The 19,115-nt window shown below is 43.6% G+C and overlaps 1 protein-coding gene across 2 annotated transcripts in view; it reads right to left on the reverse strand.

The window, feature by feature from the left end:
• TGM4 (transglutaminase 4) overlaps positions 1–19,115 on the reverse strand; it is a 58,820-nt gene that overhangs the window by 16,917 nt on the left and 22,788 nt on the right. For both annotated transcript variants that reach the window (XM_040433597.1, XM_040433598.1), the window contains 4 exons: positions 18,909–19,027; positions 11,828–11,935; positions 5,208–5,382; positions 2,291–2,429 (listed from right to left, as the gene is read on the reverse strand). In XM_040433597.1, coding sequence (XP_040289531.1) covers positions 2,291–2,429; positions 5,208–5,382; positions 11,828–11,935; positions 18,909–19,027 — 541 coding nt within the window. The remainder of the gene's footprint in view (positions 1–2,290; positions 2,430–5,207; positions 5,383–11,827; positions 11,936–18,908; positions 19,028–19,115) is intronic.

Consider the following 19,115-nt stretch of genomic DNA (forward strand, 5'->3'; position numbering starts at 1 on the left):
TGGTTAAAAGGCCAAATCTGTGCAAAGATGTGGATTCATTGTAATTTTCTGTCAGGTAGTCACACGTTGTGATGGCAAAGGCAAAAAAACTCTCCCTTTTTGAACATGGTCGGGTTGTTGAACTGCATAAGCAGGGTCTCTCACAGTGCGCCATCGCTGCTGAGGTGGGACGCAGTAAGACAGTCATTTGGAATTTTTTAAATGATCCTGAGGGTTATGGAACAAAAAAGTCAAGTGGAAGACCCAAAAAAATGTTGTCACCACTGAGCCGGAGGATCCAATTGGCTGTCCGTCAAGACACTGGATGATCCTTGACCCAAATTAAGGCCCTTACTAGTGCTGACTGCAGCCCCATAACCATCAGACGGCATCTGAGACTGAAGGGCTTCAAAAACAAAAAATGTCTTCAAAGACCTCGTCTCCTTGAACGCCACAGTCTTCAAAGACCTCGTCTCCTTGCAAGAGAGCACCAAACATGGGACATTCAAAGGTGGAAGAAAGTTTTATTCTCTGATGAATTTTTTTTTAACCTTGATGGTCCTGATGGTTTCCAATGTTATTGGCATGACAAGCAGATCCCACCTGAGATGTTTTCTATGCACCACAGTGGAGGGGGCGCCATAATGGTCTTGGGTGCTTTTTCCTTCAGTGGAACAATGGAGCTTCAAGAAGTGCAGGGGCATCAAACGGCCGCTGGCTATGTCCAGATGTTGCAGAGAGCATTCCTCATGACTAAGGGGCCCTCGTCTGTGTGGTAACGACTGGGTTTTTCAACAGGACAACGCTACAGTACACAATGCCCGCAGGACAAGGGACTGCTTCCAGGAGAATAACATCACTCTTTTGGCCCATCCTGCGTGTTCCCCTGATCTAAATCCAATTGAGAACCGTTGGGGATGGATGGCAAGGGAAGTTTCCATTAAAAATGGACAACAGTTCCAGAAAGTAGATGGCCTTCGTGCGGCCGTCTTTACCACTTGGAGAAATGTTCCCACTCACCTCATGGAAACGCTTGCATCAAGCATGCCGAAACAAATTTTGGAAGTGATAAACAATAACGGCGGAGCTACTCATTACTGAGTTCATGTTTGGAAGTTGGATTTCTGTTTTGGGGGGGTTTAGTTTTTTTTTTGGAGGTGTGGTCCTAAACTTTTGATCAGCTGAAAAACATGTTTTGTCTCACTCCCATTTCTTCTTGTTGCATGTTGAAGCTCTACTTGGAACCTTGTTAAGATCCAGCCATGCTAAATATGATTTTTTGCCATTTTTCAGGTGGCCTTAAACTTTTCATCAGGACTATAGAATGTACAATGCAAATGTTAATCCCGTAACACACAAGTGTCTTCAGCGCTCAGTAAAACACTGAAGACAGGCTCTCCTTAACAATGCTGTTAAAGCTTTGCTAAGAAGACTCTTTACAGCATTTTCTAGAACAAAAAACATATTTTCCTAATAATGTACATTACAAAAATGGTTAACATCGCTGTCCCTACAAAATATTACAAAATAAACCAAAATTACAGTTATACTTTAAATAAAACCTGTCACCTCTCCTGTTGGATCTGTTTTAGTAACTCATTGCATTCTCTGTGTAATAACAATTCTGGAGTATCTATTGTTATGGTTCTATGTTGAACCATTCCTCTATTATTCCTGCTAGAAGTTTATGAAGGAAGGTGTGGCGCTGCACAGTTTGACACTTTCCAATCAATCCAATCAATCAGACACCCCCAACTAGTAACACCCAGCAGTCTCTTTATTAATAAACTTCTAGCAGGAATAATAAAGGAATGGCACAACATAGAGTCATAAGAATAGGTGTTCCAGAATTGTTATTACATGGGGAATGCATGTAGTTACTAAAAGAGACATGTCAGGGGAGGTGACAGCTCCTCTTTATGGCCTCCATACACATTAAGTTATTGTTGGCTTAACATTTTCAGCAGGACCAGCCGACAATATAAGGTGTATGGGACCACCCGAATCTCCCACCGACACATAATGTCAGGGAGAAAAGTATGGGGTGCTTTGAATTCCGTTCATTTGATCTCTCAGGAGATGAGCCAATGCCAGCCATGTGTGGGAGCAGCTTTCTTCTCTATAAAGCATGTCGATCCTCAGGCATATGGGGGAGTCAGGAGACCAAGCTGAACGAGCATTAGACAACTATTGAAGGTATTTGGGCACCTTCAGATGCCATACCTTATACTTCTGACAAATAAGAATATAAAAGGGATAACAGGTTCTCTTCAGAGGCGGGGTATCAGTATTTGGGAAGCACTTCTCTCACCACACAGAATCACTGCAGTAGTCCTCCATCTTTTCTCCTTTCTCATTCATGTAGAAATCAATCTTCAGGTTCTCCTCAGTATCGTGAGCTGAAGAAAAGTTAGTCACGCTCCTTGCTGGGATCCCTATGCAGCGCATAACTATTTCAGGGAATAAGAAAAAAGGAACATATCACCTTGATTTCACCCCAGTCCCGGAAACATGGGTTGATAAATAATATGGTGGAAAACAATAATGGGCTACAGCCTATGGTAACCAATCCTATATCAGATTTCTTTAAGGGGACTTAAGGAACTTAAAGAGGACCTGTCCCCTCCAGACATGACTTTTTAAGTAACTACTTGCATTCCCCATGTAATAATTCTGAAGCATCTATTCTTATGACTCTGTGTTGTGCCATGTCTCTATTATTCCTGCTACAAGTTATAAATTAATTACTAGCATTTTGCAATGAAGATCAAGATAGGAGTTAGCAGTTTAAGGTGTGTTCCTGCACACTGTGATACTATCCAATCAGTGCTGCCAGTGAAAGACTGAGATGGACCACCCCCTTCCTGCCCTAATCTGGTAACAACCATCTGGACCTTCATTGCAAACTTCTAACAATTCATTCATAACTTCTAGCAGCAATAATAAAGGAAAGGCACAACATAGAGCCATAAGACTAGATACTCCAGAATTGTTATTACATGGGTATGCAAGTAGTTAGTAAAACAGACATATCAGGAGAGGTGACAGTTCCTCCTTAAAGGGAGCCTCTATGAACAATGAATTGGGGGGAACACTGCAAATAAGGTCGAGTGCACTGGAAGGTTCAAATTAACACATAAGTACTCAAAACAGACCACATGGCCCAAGAAAACCCCAATAAAGTGCACATCCACTAGATATAAAAACAATATATAAATGTTATTAGGCTACAAAGACACACAGACATGATTACAATATACATACAATATACCATGTGCTGGTACAAAATAAAACCAGACACAAACACAGCACCCACCGGGGTCCTTAATTGAGGACACAGTGTGTATAGTCCAAAATAACAATGACCAATAGTACAAAGCAAAGATTGAAACAAAGATCCACAAAAAATACATAATAATGTGAAATCAAAGTGCCTGGTACCTGAATAAATAGAAGCCTAGGACTATCTGGGTGGGCGTGAGTCAAAGAAGAGACGTCCCACGCGTATCACCGATAAAGTCCGGCTTCCCTGAGGACCCCGGTGGGTGCTGTGTTTGTGTCTGGTCTTATTTTGCACCAGCACATGGTATATTGTAAACAATTTGTAATCATGTCTGTGTGTCTTTGTAGCCTAATAAAATTTATATATTGTTTTTATATCTAGTGGATGTGCACTTTATTGGGGTTTTCTTGGGCCATGTGTCCTGTTTTGGGTCTTTAAAGGGCTTCTGTCACCCCACTAAACATATATTTTTTTTTTGGTTACTTATAATCCCTATACTGCGATTTATGCATACATAATGTGATTAATCATTTTGGTTCAGTAGATTCTGCTAAAAACGTACTTTTATAATATGTAAATTACCTGTCTACCAGCAAGTAGGGCGGCTATTTGCTGGCAGCAGCCGCATCCTCCTATCATAATGACGCCCCCTCCGCATGTTGATTGACAGGGCCAGCGAACGGGATCTTTCTCTGCTGGCCCTGTCTGCTATCAAAATCTCGCGCCTGCACCGTAACGGTATTCAATCGGCGCAGGCGCACTGAGAGGCGGACGCTCGCTCGGCCGCTCCATCCTCAATGCGCCTGCGCCGATGACGTCACATCTACACCCGGCGCAGGCGCATTGAGGATGGGGCGGCCGAGCGAGCGTCCGCCTCTCAGTGCGCCTGCGCCGATTGAATACCGTTACGGCGCAGGCGCCAGATTTTGAATGCAAACAGGGCCAGCAGAGAAAGATCCCGTTCGCTGGCCCTGTCAATCAACATGCGGAGGGGGCGTCATTATGATAGGAGGATGCGGCTGCTACCAGCAAATAGCCGCCCTACTTGCTGGTAGACAGGTAATTTACATATTATAAAAGTACGTTTTTAGCAGAATCTACTGAACCAAAATGATTAATCACATTATGTATGGACAAATCGCAGTATAGGGATTATAAGTACCCAAAAAAAAAAAAAAAAACTGTTTAGTGGGGTGACAGAAGCCCTTTAAAGGGAGCCTATCACCTCCAATATAAATTTCAGAGTAAGCCTATTGCCATGTAGGATAGGTACCCTAAACATCACCAAACTTTTTCTGAAACCCAGTGTTCTAATCCTGAGAAATGTTTCTTTTATACAAATAAGGTTTTCGGTGCACTGTGGGCGGGGCCTCTCAATTTGGTGCACCTTGGTTCTCCTGCATTGTTGCTACCAGCTCAGAAATCTCAGAGACTTTCAATAAAACAAGATAGGGAGGTGCTGGGTGCCAAAGTGGCCCTAACCAAAAACCTCATTTGCATGAGCACAAAAAGAAGTATTTCTCATACCTTTCACAAGAAAGGTATGGCTTTGGCTCAAAACCTACCCTACACGGTGGTATGCTTACTTTGAAACTGATTTTAGAGGTGACAGACTCCCTTTAAATACTGATGAGGTCATTTATCAAACTGGTGTAAAGTAGAACTGGCTTAGTTGCCCATAGCAACCAATCAGATCCCACCTTTCATTTTTCACAGCTTCTTTGGAAAATGAAAGGTGGAAGCTGATTGGTTGCTATGGGCAACTAAGCCAGTTCTAATTTACACCAGTTTGATAAATGATCCCATGAATGCTTGGGAATAGGCTTATTATTAATAGGGTCTGACCCAAGGACGACTCTGCCGATAGGACCTGCAGTGATCCAGGGCGTCACCCTTATTGTCTACACAGGAACAGCATTATACATATGAGATGTTTTGGGCTTACCTGTTGTTATAACGCCTGAGAACACCCAGCACTGGCCAAACAGAACAGGCCTTTTTGTTTTGTAATAGTTCTGCAGAATGGCGCTGCTTCCTGTCCAGGAGGTAGGGGAACATCCCGCAGAATAATTTCCTGACCAATTTCCTGTCAGGACTCCATTGTCATCATTTGAATTAATCTAAGGAATAATCATCAATAAAATTATCTGCCCCGTTGTAAAATTAAAGAGTGCTCGAGTAAAGACATAGTACTATCTCTTAAAGGGGTTATACAGGGTCCTTACTTCCAAAAACAACGCCATATCTGTTCACAGGTTGTGTGTGGTACTACAGCAAAGTTCCATTTACCTAAAGGCTAGGCTATATCCAGCAGGCCCATAAGAAGTGAATAGAGAGCATGCCGAGTATGTGTCATGCGCTCTCTTTAACTTTCGGGGGCCCGTTCAGGAGATAGGTGCGGGTCCCAGAGGTGGGACACACCTATCTGACATTGGTGGCATATCCTAGCAATATTCCACCAATGTCTGAGATGAGACAACACCTTTAAGTTGAGCTGAGCTTTGATACCACCCCATGGACAGATGTGGAACTGTTTTTGGAAAAAGCAGCTATGCTTTTCTAACCCTATGCAGAGGCTTTATATTAAAAAACTAAGCATCCAACACTTACATCATGTGGAAAAGGTAAGTGCTCCCTCAAGCTGTTAGCTGAATGGATAAGAGACACTTTACTACTAAAGGCAACAGTTATACATTTATCTCTAAATTTATTGTCTTTGATAAAAAAAAATGTTTGGGTAAAAAAAAAATGGTTTGGGTAAAAGTTATAGCGTTTACAAACTATGGTACAAAAATGTGAATTTCCGCTTTTTGAAGCAGCTCTGACTTTCTGAGCACCTGTCATGTTTCCTGAGGTTCTACAATGCCCAGACAGTACAAACACCCCACAAATGACCCCATTTCGGAAAGTAGACACCCTAAGGTATTCGCTGATGGGCATAGTGAGTTCATAGAACTTTTTATTTTTTGTCACAAGTTAGTGGAAAATGATGATTTTTTATTTTTCTTTTTCTTACAAAGTCTCATATTCCACTAACTTGTGACAAAAAATAAAAACTTCTATGAACTCACTATGCCCATCAGCGAATACTTTGGGGTGTCTTCTTTACAAAATGGGGTCACTTGTGGGGTAGTTATACTGCCCTGGCATTCTAGGGGCCCAAATGTGTGGTAAGTAGTTTGAAATCAAAATGTGTAAAAAATGGCCGGTGAAATCTGAAAGGTGCTCTTTGGAATGTGGGCCCCTTTGCCCACCTAGGCTGCAAAAAAGTGTCACACATCTGGTATCTCCGTACTCAGGAGAAGTTGGGCAATGTGTTTTGGGGTGTCATTTTACATATACCCATGCTGGGTGAGATAAATATCTTGGTCAAATGCCAACTTTGTATAAAAAAAATGGGAAAAGTTATCTTTTGCCAAGATATTTCTCTCACCCAGCATGGGTATATGTAAAAAGACACCCCAAAACACATTGCCCAACTTCTCCTGAGTACGGGGATACCAGATGTGTGACACTTTTTTGCAGCCTAGGTGGGCAAAGGGGCCCACATTCCAAAGAGCACCTTTCGGATTTCACCGGCCATTTTTTACAGATTTTGATTTCAAACCACTTCTCACGCATTCGGCCCCTAAAATGCCAGGGCAGTATAACTACCCCACAAGTGACCCCATTTTGGAAAGAAGACACCCCAAGGTATTTCGTGATGGGCATAGTGAGTTCATGGAAGTTTTTATTTTTTGTCACAAGTTAGTGGAATATGAGACTTTGTAAAAAAAAAAAAAAAAATCATCATTTTCCGCTAACTTGTGACAAAAAATAAAAAATTCTAGGAACTCGCCATGCCCCTCACGGAATACCTTGGGGTGTCTTCTTTCCAAAATAGGGTCACTTGTGGGGTAGTTATACTGCCCTGGCATTCTAGCGGCCCTAATGTGTGGTAAGTAGGTAAATGACCTGTGAAATCCGAAAGGTGCTCTTTGGAATGTGGGCACCTTTGCCCACCTAGGCTGCAAAAAAGTGTCACACATCTGGTATCCCCGTACTCAGGAGAAGTTGGGCAATGTGTTTTGGGGTGTCTTTTTACATATACCCATGCTGGGTGAGAGAAATATCTTGGCAAAAGACAACTTTTCCCATTTTTTTATACAAAGTTGGCATTTGACCAAGATATTTATCTCACCCAGCATGGGTATATGTAAAATGACACCACAAAACACATTGCCCAACTTCTCCTGAGTACGGCGATACCAGATGTGTGACACTTTTTTGCAGCCTAGATGCGCAAAGGGGCCCACATTCCTTTTATGAGGGCATTTTTAGACATTTGGATCCCAGACTTCTTCTCACGCTTTAGGGCCCCTAGAATGCCAGGGCAGTATAACTACCCCACAAGTGACCCCATTTTGGAAAGAAGACACCCCAAGGTATTCAATTAGGGGCATGGCGAGTTCATAGAAAAAAAAATTTTTTGCCACAAGTTAGCGGAAATTGATTTTTATTTTTTTTTCTCTTAAAGTCTCCCTTTCCGCTAACTTGGGACAAAAATTTCAATCTTTCATGGACTCAATATTCCCCTCAGCGAATACCTTGGGGTGTCTTCTTTCCGAAATGGGGTCACATGTGGGGTATTTATACTGCCCTGGCATTCTAGGGGCCCTAAAGCGTGAGAAGAAGTCTGGAATATAAATGTCTAAAAAAATTTACGCATTTGGATTCCGTGAGGGGTATGGTGAGTTCATGTGAGATTTTATTTTTTGACACAAGTTAGTGGAATATGAGACTTTGTAAGAAAAAAAAAAATAATTTCCGCTAACTTGGGCCAAAAAAATGTCTGAATGGAGCCTTACAGGGGGGTGATCAATGACAGGGGGGTGATCAGGGAGTCTATATGGGGTGATCACCCCCCTGTCATTGATCACCCCCCTATAAGGCTCCATTCAGATGTCCGTATGTGTTTTGCGGATCCGATCCATGTATCCGTGGATCCGTAAAAAACATACGAACATCTGAATGCAGCCTTACAGGGGGGTGATCAATGACAGGGAGGTGATCAGGGAGTCTATATGGGGTGATCACCCCCTGTCATTGATCACCCCCCTGTAAGACTCCATTCAGACGTCCGTATGTGTTTTGCGGATCCGATCCGTGTATCCGTGGATCCGTAAAAAACATACGGACATCTGAATGCAGCCTTACAGAGGGGTGAGCAATGACAGGGGGTGATCAGGGAGTGTATATGAGGTGATCACCCCCCTGTCATTGATCACCCCCCTGTAAGGCTCCATTCAGATGTCCGTATGTGTTTTGCGGATCCGATCCATGTATCAGTGGATCCGTAAAAATCATACGGACGTCCGAATGGAGCCTTACAGGGGGGTGATCAATGACAGGGGGGTGATCAATGACAGGGGGTGATCAGGGAGTGTATATGAGGTGATCACCCCCGTCATTGATCACCCCCCTGTAAGGCTCCATTCAGATGTCCGTATGTGTTTTGCGGATCCGATCCATGTATCAGTGGATCCGTAAAAATCATACGGACGTCCGAATGGAGCCTTACAGGGGGGTGATCAATGACAGGGGGGTGATCAATGACAGGGGGGTGATCAGGGAGTCTATATGGGGTGATCAGGGGTGATCACTGGTTCATAAGGGGTTAATAAGTGACAGGGGGGGTGTAGTGTAGTGTAGTGTAGTGGTGTTTGGTGCTACTTTATTGAGCTACCTGTGTCCTCTGGTGGTCGATCCAAACAAAAGGGACCACCAGAGGACCAGGTAGCAGGTATATTAGACGCTGTTATCAAAACAGCGTCTAATATACCTGTTAGGGGTTAAAAAAATCGCATCTCCAGCCTGCCAGCGAACGATCGCCGCTGGCAGGCTGGAGATCCACTCTCTTACCTTCCGATCCTGTGAACGCGCGCGCATGTGTGCGCGCGTTCACAGGAAATCTCGGCTCACGCGAGATGACGCGTATATGCGTCGCTGAGCGCAGGGCTGCCACCTCCGGACCGCAATCCTGCGTTAGGCGGTCCGGAGGCAGTTAAGGAGGAAGTTGCGAAATTTTCACATGGGACGTGCAGGCACTGGATAACGTAATAATCAAAACCTGTATTCTGACTACACAACTCTCATGCATTTAATATAACACATTGAGCACAGTGGCTCAGTGGTTAGCACTGTTGCCTTGCGGGCCCGGGGTCTACTTTGCCCTTTTGGCTAATTAATTGGAGAGTGGACTTGTATCCATATTAATTTGTAATCTCATGATAGATCATGTATCATTTTGGCTAATTTAGATTTTTATTTCTATGCTTAAAGGGAATCTGTCACCCTGATTTTAGAACATTATCTACAGTAATATATTAGTAATACTGAATATAAGGAGTCCAGATCACTATTTTGTATTTTCCTACTGCCCCTGTTCTCCTGCTGTCAGCGCTCAGAGCTGCACTGAAATACATTGTCAGGACTGCTGTGCACGCGGACATGAGTCCTCTCCATTATGTTAGCACAGCAGTCCTGACTGTGTATTTCAGTGCAGCTCTGAGTACTGATAATGGGGGAACGGGGAGTGTAGGAAAATAAAAAATAGTGATTTGGACTCCATATCTGCACTACTTCTCATGTATTACTGTATAAAATGGTCCAAAATCAGGGTGACAGATTCCCTTTAAAGGGGCTGTTCCATTAAGACAGGCATGCTCAACCTGCGGCCCTCCAGCTGTTGTAAAACTACAATTCCCACAATGCCCTCCTGTAGGCTGATAGCTGTAGGCTGTTCGGGCATGCTGGGCAGGGCCGTCTTTAACAAGGGGCAAAAGGGGCAGCTGCCCCGGGCCCAGTTGCTCCTGGGGGGCCCAAGGCAGCTGCCTCTTGAGCCCTGCTAGCCACTGCCCCGGGTGTCAGGCTGTCAGCTACACAGGGGGTGCTGCCATGCCATGCCTGCCGCCACTCTAGGCAACGTACTGTGAGAGCTGTGATTCTCTAGGACCTTAGATGACATCATCACCATGTGACCAGTAACCTAGCAATATTACTGGTCACATGGCTATGAGGTCATCAAGGTCCTTTCTACCAGGAGTGTTGCTGTAGAAGTTTGCCTTAACTGTGGAGCTTTTTTTTGTGAAGATTACATCAGAAAAAGGTGACAGGCGCTGTTATGCTAATATACTGTAAACTACTGTGGGGGCCTGTATACTGTGGGGGCCAGTATACTGTGGGGGGCTGTATACTGTATACTGTGGGTGCTGTATATTGTGGAGTGCTATACTGCTGTACTGTATACTGTGGGGGGCTGTATACTGTATACTGTGGGTGCTGTATATTGTGGAGTGCTATACTGCTGTACTGTATACTGTGGGGGGCTGTATACTGTATACTGTGGGTGCTGTATATTGTGGAGTGTTATACTGCTGTACTGTATAGTGTAGGGGGCTGTATAGTGTGGGGTGCTGTATCGTGTATAGTTTGGGGTGCTGTATACGGTGAGGTGCTATACTGCTCTACTGTATAGTGTGAGGTGTTGTATACTGTGGGCTGCTATACTGCTCTACTATATACTGTGGGGTACTGTATAGTGTCGGGTGCTATACTGCATACTGTGAGGTGCTGTATACTGTGGGCTGCTATACTGCTCTACTATATACTGTGGGGTACTGTATAGTGTGGGGTGCTATACTGCATACTGTGTGGTGCTGTATACTATAGGGTGCTATACTGCATACTGTGGGTTGCTGTATACTATAGGGTGCTATACTGCATACTATGGGGTGCTGGTGTGCACTGTAACGCTAGGGTGAGCCTAGCCCTGGTCTCCTTCCTGCAGAGCGGTGCCCACTTCCAGCCTGAGCCCAGCTGCCCAGAGCACTGATCCTGAGCCGCTGGAGTCTTCAGAACTGGAAGTATTTACAGTCATTCACTGTACTCTACCAGGTGTGTGGATTTTGTGTGTGTGTGTTGTGGTGGAGGGCGTGATTGCCTGCTAAGGTGTGGGAAGACGGGATCCAGGGGGCCCAAGTAAATTTTTGCCCAGAGTCCAATCAATATTAAAGACGTCCCTGATGCTGGGAGTTGTAGTTTTGTAACAGTTGGAGGGCCGCAGGTTGAGCATGCCTGCATTAAGACAACTTATCTCCTATCCACAGAAGAGTCTGATAACGGTAACAGGAGCCCCTGCTTCCCCGCTTAAATGGAGCGGCGGCCACGCATGTAGGCTTCCGCTCTGTGATGCTGCCAGAGATAGCCGAGCACTTGTACTTGGCTATGTCTGGTAGCTGAATGGAGCAGTGGACACACATGAGTGTCTGCAACTCCATTCAAATGGGGAGGAAGGGCCCCCATTCTTGTGATCGATGGGAGACCCAGCGGTTGGACCCTCGCAAATCAGACACATCCACTATCTTAATGGATCTTCCCCTTTAAGAGGTAGCATTCTCAGACCATTCCTGCAGTATAAAACCCAAAACATTTTATACAGAATACAGAAAATTGTTTAAAAAAAAAAGGAGCTCTAGTGCATTTTTCTTTTTAACACACGATGAGACACAACATAATTTAACATACTAAAGCTGAGAATTTCCTTGCTAGAATCACAGGATCCCTCCTTGCTGCTGGTTTGAGTCCACTGCGGTCAAGAAGAAAGAAGCAACAGTCCAGTACATTTTCTTCATACTGAAAAATAAGGAAAAGGGAAAAATTGCCATTAAATGCATTTTGTACTATGTTATGTGACTGTTTCTTAAAGGAGTTTTCTGGGACTTAACTATCGATGACCTATCCTTAGGACAGTTCATCAATAGCAGATCAGTGGAGGATCGGCTCCTGACACTCCCGCCAATCAGCTGTTTTCAGGAGCCGCGGTTACAGATTTCTACACTGTGTAGTGGCTGCGATGCTCCCATTCATGTACACTGTAAAATATAACATTGTTATATTTGCCACCTGGTAGATCAGATTTTGCGTTAGCGTGAAGGAGCCAGAAGAAACTTGAATTATCTTTTGCCGCTAAATCTGCCTTATGCAGTGTCTATACACGGATACTGAGATTTAGGAATATATTGAGATGATGTTTGGCAGTAGGGTGAATCATGTCATTCTTCTGTCTCAATTAAAAAGTTTGTCCATTTGCTATTTAAATAGACATGGCTTACATCTAATGAGCATATTCAATCCCTACGATTTTCAGGATGTTCTGCTTCATGGCCACATTAGAATGAGAAAAGTTTTTTGTATTCTGAGGAATAACATTTCTCAATAATAAATTAAAGGACCCTTAATAAAACAGCATCATTAAACTGTCAGCGTGCCACGACAGCTTCTATCAGCAGCGTATAGAAAGAATTCTAGTAAAGAATTAGCAGGGAGATTGAGATTACTATCCTAATCCCACTAAGTTCCAGTAACAATACGGTTATATTGTTACTGATTATATAATCTTTAAAGCGGAACCCAGAAATAAGTGTTTAATTTCTCTACCGCACATCCACAGGGGGAATGGAGTATACACAGTTTTTCACTGGGTGTAAAGTAGAACTAGCCGAATTGCCAATCAGATTCCACCTTTTATTTTCCAAAGGAGCTGTCAAAAATGAAAGGTGGCATCTGATTGGTTGCTATGGGCAACTAAGCCAGTTCTGCTTTACGCCAGTTTGATAAATGACCTCATATGTGCTGGCTGTATAATACACTGCCTGTCCCAAAAAAAAGTCGCCACCCTTTAGCTTTGATTACGGCACACATTCGCTGTGACATTGTTTCGATAAGCTTCTGCAATGTCACAAGATTTATTTCCATCCATAAATTTTTCACCAAGATCTTGCATTGATGATGGTAGAGTCTGACTGCTGCGCAAAGTCTTCTCCAGCTCATCCCAAAGATTCTCAATGGGGTTAAGGTCTGGACTCTGTGGTGGCCAATCCATGTGTGGAAATGATGTCTCATGCTCCCTGAACCACTCTTTCACAATTTGAGCCTGATGAATCCTGGCATTGTCATCTTGGAATATGCCCATGCCATCAGGGAAGAAAAAATCCATTGCTGAAATAACCTGGTCATTCAGTATGTTCAGGTAGTCAGCTGACCTCATTCTTGGAGCTCATACTGTTACTGAACCTAGACCTGACCAACTGCAGCAACCCCAGATCATAGCACTGTCCCACAGGCTTGTATAGTAGGCACTAGGCATGATGGGTGCATCACTTCATCTGCCTCTCTTCTTACCCTGATGCGCCCATCACTCTGGAACAGGGTAAATCTTGACTCATCAGACCACATGACCTTCTTCCATTTCTCCAGAGTCCAATCTTTATGCTCCCTAGCAAATTGAAGCCTTTTTTTCTGGTTTGCCTCACTGATTAGTGTTTTTCTTACGGCTACACAGCTGTTCAGTCCCAATGCCTTGAGTTCCCTTTGCATTGTGCGTGTGGAAATGCTCTTACTTTCACTATTAAACATAGCCCTGAGTTCTACAGTTTTTCTTCGATTTGATTTCACCAAATGTTTAAGTGATCGCTGATCACTATAATTTTTTCCCCGACACATTTCTTCCTCGAATACGATGGGTCCCTACTATCCTTCCAGTTTTTAATAATGTGTTGGACAGTTCTTAACCCAATTTTAGTAGTTTCTGCAATCTCCTTAGATGTTTTCTCTGCTTGATGCATGCCAATGATTTGACCCTTCTCAAACAGACTAACATCTTTTCCACGACCACGAGATGTGTCTTTCGACATGGTTGTTTAAGAAATGAGAAGCAACTCATTGCACCAGTTGGGGTTAAATAACTTATTGCCAGCTGAAAGATAATCGCCCATGCAGTAATTATTCATAACTATTTGCTTAGTTAAATCCAGGTGGCGACTTTTTTTTTTGGACAGGCAGTGTATACAGCCTCTCTTGTCACTAGGTCATTGATAAGGGTCCTTCCCTTTACTGAAGCAGTTTTGGAAGCCAAAATTAGTAGTGAATCATAAAAGGAGAGAGATTATAAAGGACAGATACAACTTCTCCTGTTTTTTTTTTAATCACTCCAGGTTTTAGCTTCCAAAACTGCACCAGGAAACCTAACCATGTGGCCATACCCTAAGAAGGCACTTGAAAATGGGCATTTGAAAACCAGTCTCCTAAAGAGGCTTTACTTATCTTTACAGGTTAGTCTCCTGCTTGTTTTATAATGACTTGATAGGTTTTTATATTTTTACAAGCTTTTATATTTCTGTATCAGTAATGTGTCTGTCTCTATCTCCACTTGTAATGATGGCTCTTATGCAAAGATCTGATCAAACTTATCAGGAATATTGCTGTTTAACCAAATAAATGTGAAGGTATTTTGCTACATTAAAAAATAATATTGTTCTGAAAGTATCTGCTGCATCTCTGACATTTGGCTGAGGCCGATTTCATGCAGTGATTTTGGTCAGTGACTGTAAGCCCAAACCAGTCGCAGGTCAAAAACACAGAACAAATACTTCCATTAGGCCTCATGTACATGACCGTATCTGTTCTGCGGTCTGCAGGTCTCCGTGTTCTGTCTGCATTTTTGCCGACCCATTGACTTCAATGGGTCCATGGTCCACATTTTGTGGACATATTTTTTCTTGGATGATAGGAGTGCTTTCTGCATCTGTATGTCCGTTCCACAAAAAGGTAAAACATGTCCTATGCTTGGCCACAAAATGCGGACCACCGACCCATTGAAGTCAATGGGTCAGCAAAAATGCAGAGAGAATACAGACCGCATCCGTATTTTGCAGATCCGCATTTTGCAAACTGCTAAATATATACGGTAGTGTGCATGAGGGCTTACACCTTATCTCTGTGTAGACTTCACTATTGGTTTTGGCTCATAATCACTGATGGAAATCACTGCTCAAACAATGGTCAAACACTCTGTAAAAGCAGCTTAACCCTAAATTAGAAATTAGCGGAGACTGAAATAAATTTCACAACCGATTAAAATTTTTGCCACCATGGATGCAGTCTTTTGTACCAATAGTTTTGGACCAAAGAAACTTTTGATAAAGGTTTCCCTGCCTAAGCGGAATGTATCGGAAAATGACCTTGTTTATATAATACTTTTATGTTAAAAATATTTTTGGGAGAATTTTTTTTATTTTTATTTTTTTCAATTTTGCACATCCCCATCTACATTTTTTTTTTTATCCTAAAATGATCCAGTTTTCACACTGGCCACTAGGCCTAAAAACCCATTGACTTCTATAGGAGACTTTTCTAGGCATGCTCTGACCTGTGCAGATGTCACTAGGGATTAGATAAATTGATATCACCCACTGTAAATAGTGATTCTGTTATCTATGCAGCGGTATTATCTGTCATTGTATTCCTGCCTATGATGACAATGAGATGGCTACTGAAAAGTTACCTGTACAGAACAGGAAGTTTCAACTAAGAATGAGCGAACTAGTTGGAACCGAACTGGGTTTGGTCCGAACTCTGCTATTTTTTGGATGGCAGAAGAACCCGAATATTTTCAGGTTTGTTTTGGACAAATGCACTAAAACACCAGGTAGCGCCATTTTAGTGCACATCAGTGGGAAAAAAGCACTAGGGAGGAAGAAGAAGGGTTCTCACATCACCCTGAGAGGAAGTGGGGAAGAGGGCTTGGGGGGGAAAGAGACAGACAGCCTGGATGAGCCAATCAGTGCTGCAGCAGGCAGGGAGGTGCCCTAGCAGAACGAGCAGAATGCCATTCTGTGCTGGGCTGTGAATAAGGGTGGTTGGGTCTTACAATGTCTCCTAGGAAAATGATCTTAGGGAGTCAGGGAGAGTGAAAAAAAATAATCAGGGAAAGTCAGAAATCAATCAAACTTATTGCCAGGGAGAGTGAAGGGAAAGGCTAGGATTACAAAGAAGAAGAAGAAGAATTTTGTGTGTAGAATAGGGAAGCTGTCAGCCAGGGAGGAAGGAGTGAGGATCTGTGGCCACTGTGCCTCCTAGCAGAATTGCTGCTGCTGCAGTGCAAACCTCAAAAGCAGCGACCTGCAAGGAAATACTTTCATTCCCCTCACCCCATTTTCACAGAAATCCTTTTTTTGGGGGGAATTCAATTTTATTACACTGCATATATACGTGTTTACTGCAGCAATACCGAAGGTGTGGCAGCAATCTACCTGTATGTAATAAGGTGAAATTGAGCATCAAGCTCCGTTTTCATATATTCAGTTTCCACACGGTAGCAATTTATATTTTTTTTTGGGGGGCAATTTAATTAAGCTGCATCTATATAGCGTTCCTCCTGCTCTTCTTCCTTGCAGCCACAAAGAATGCTTTCAGTGGAGTCCTCCCAGTCTACACTGCCCTTTCCTAGAGGAATGTCTTTTTCCTAAGAAGTGGCAAGAAAACCCTAACACACCCTATGGCAGAAAGTCAAGAGAGTCTTCCTGTTGATGATTTGTGTGAGAGCAGTCAGCATTTGTACTGTCCTGAGGAGGAGGTTGCAGACGGTAGTCATCTCCAGTCTGGCATTTTTTCTTCACACTGCCTGAAGACAAAAGCATTGTTTTGTGCAAGCTGTGCAACAGCAAAATAAGACGTGTGCAGGCAAATATAAACGTAAGTACCACAGCTCTATTGAACCACATTAATCGGCATCACCGCATCCTGTGGGCAAACAGAGGGGGCAGCCAGCCACCGCAGCAGGAGTTACCTCCTTCTCCTGGACCCCCTTGCACTAGCCAGGTCGCATCCATGAGCAGTACAGTGTCTTTCACATCATCATCATCCTTTTCCACTTCTCCCACTCAGATTCCTCCTCTGCTCTATAGTTAGCCATCAATAACAGAATCTGTGGCCAGAAAACAACTCTACGCGCGTAGGAATCCGATGGTGCGCAAGCTTAAATCCCACATGGCCAATTTGCTGGCAGTGCAGTTGCTGCCGTACCATTTAGTCGAGTCTGCTGCCATTAGGGAGCTAATGGTGTGTGCTCAGCCTCGCTGGAAGATTCCTAGCCGGCATTATTTCTCCGAGAAAGTCATCCCTGTCTTGTACTCTCACGTGGTGGAGAACGTGGGCTGCTCCCTCCAATTCTCGCTGTGTGGCAAGGTTCTTTCACGGTCCACTGGATCAATGTTTTTTCTGGCAGCGGTAAGGCAGCACCCCAGCAATGAGGCCAAATCCTTTTTACCCCACCCCCACTTATCTGCCTTCTCCTCTGCCATGGACACGTTCCCATCCCAAACAGCAGCTGGGCATAGGGTCACTCGCATTACCCCTCTTTCCTATCACATGTGTCAGGTCAAGCGTTGACACGTTGGAGCTGATTGGCCTGGGAGAGGGTAGCCACACCAGCAAGCAGTTGCTCAAGTATATCAAGCAACAAACATTTCACTGGCTGTCACCCCGCCAAATCCAACTGGGCAACGTGGTCAGCAACAATGAAAGCATTATCCTGGCCGCCCTGAACCTAGGCGAAATAACAAATGCTCCCTGCATGGTGCATGTCCAGGAGACTGTCTAAGCACTTCAGCCACTCTTACATGTCAAAAAACACTCTCCTGGTCCTGCAGCAACAGAATGGCCGGTCGCTACGACAATTAATCTGCGACATGCCAACTCGATAGAATTCGACATTGCACATGTTCGAGCATCTGTATGAGCAGCGGAAAGCCATGAATGATTTTGCAATGCACCACACAGCCTCAGCAGCAGGGAGCATTGTTGATTCAAGGTCAGGCAGTGGTAGAAAATCCGAGATGCCCGTCGAGTGCTGAAGCCCTTCGAAGAGGCCCCAAAGTTTGTCAGCAGGGACAACTGCGGCATGAACGATGTCATCCCTCTCATATTTATCTTGGAACAGACTCTGACACTCACGCAGCAGGGGACCATGGTGGACGAAGTGCAGCTGACGCATCTTGCTATCTGCCCTATATCTGTTGGGGACACACAAAGGGAATCTGCCATGGAGGATGACGAAGATGAGGAGCTGCCACTGCAAGAGGAGGAGTCGGAGGTGGAGGAGCAAGAGGACAATGATGAGGATGGCAATGGCCAAGACAGCCAATCGTCTCAGTTGGGGGAGGAGCCGGAAAGAAGTGGCTAAAACAGGCGTAGAAAATGATAAATAAGATGGGCCTGCCATCCCTGCCCACACCACGTCCCCTTTTTTTAGACTTGGCGTGAGTGGGGAAATGTTGCAGATTGAGACACAAATAACCTTTACGCCGTTATATCACTTAGTAAATTACCCCCTAGGAGTCCTAGGAGGCTAGAGAGGGTTATATACCAACTTTCAGGGGAATTGGAGCAACTTCAGTTTGGCTTGAATTGATTCGGGTTTGAACCAAACTTTTTCCAAAATTCTGCGAACCAGAACCGAAACGAATCTCGACTGGTTTGCTCATCTCTAGTTTCAACATATTATTAGGCCTAGTGGGCAGTGGGAAAACTGTCCAATATTAGTTATTTTTTTAAATATACATAGTGACATGGAAAATGTTTTAAAAAATCAGCAAAAATTATAAAAAGGTATGATTTAAACAACAAGTCATTTTCTGATCACACATTCCCTTTAAATCTGTCAGGATCCCATTTCAGTTTTTGGCAAAGGCATATAATACACTGCTTCCGTACACAGTTATATTATGCCTGTCTGAAGATGACTTTCTTATTAGAAGGGGATACATACCTGCCCAAAATTCCATGGCCTTGCTTTGATGTTTGATTGTGATCCCACATAAATGTAGCCTGTATCATTCAGAACATATTCTGTCCTCTCGTCCTCGTTTGGCATGTATACATTGTCATCTAATAAAATAAAGATATTTGGATACATATTAAATCCGAATATTTCTTAGTTTACTTCTAGAAATAATTCGCTTTAAGGTTTCAGAAT

Source organism: Bufo bufo, chromosome 5 (genome assembly GCF_905171765.1).
Source record: "Bufo bufo chromosome 5, aBufBuf1.1, whole genome shotgun sequence".
Lineage (NCBI taxonomy): Eukaryota > Metazoa > Chordata > Amphibia > Anura > Bufonidae > Bufo > Bufo bufo.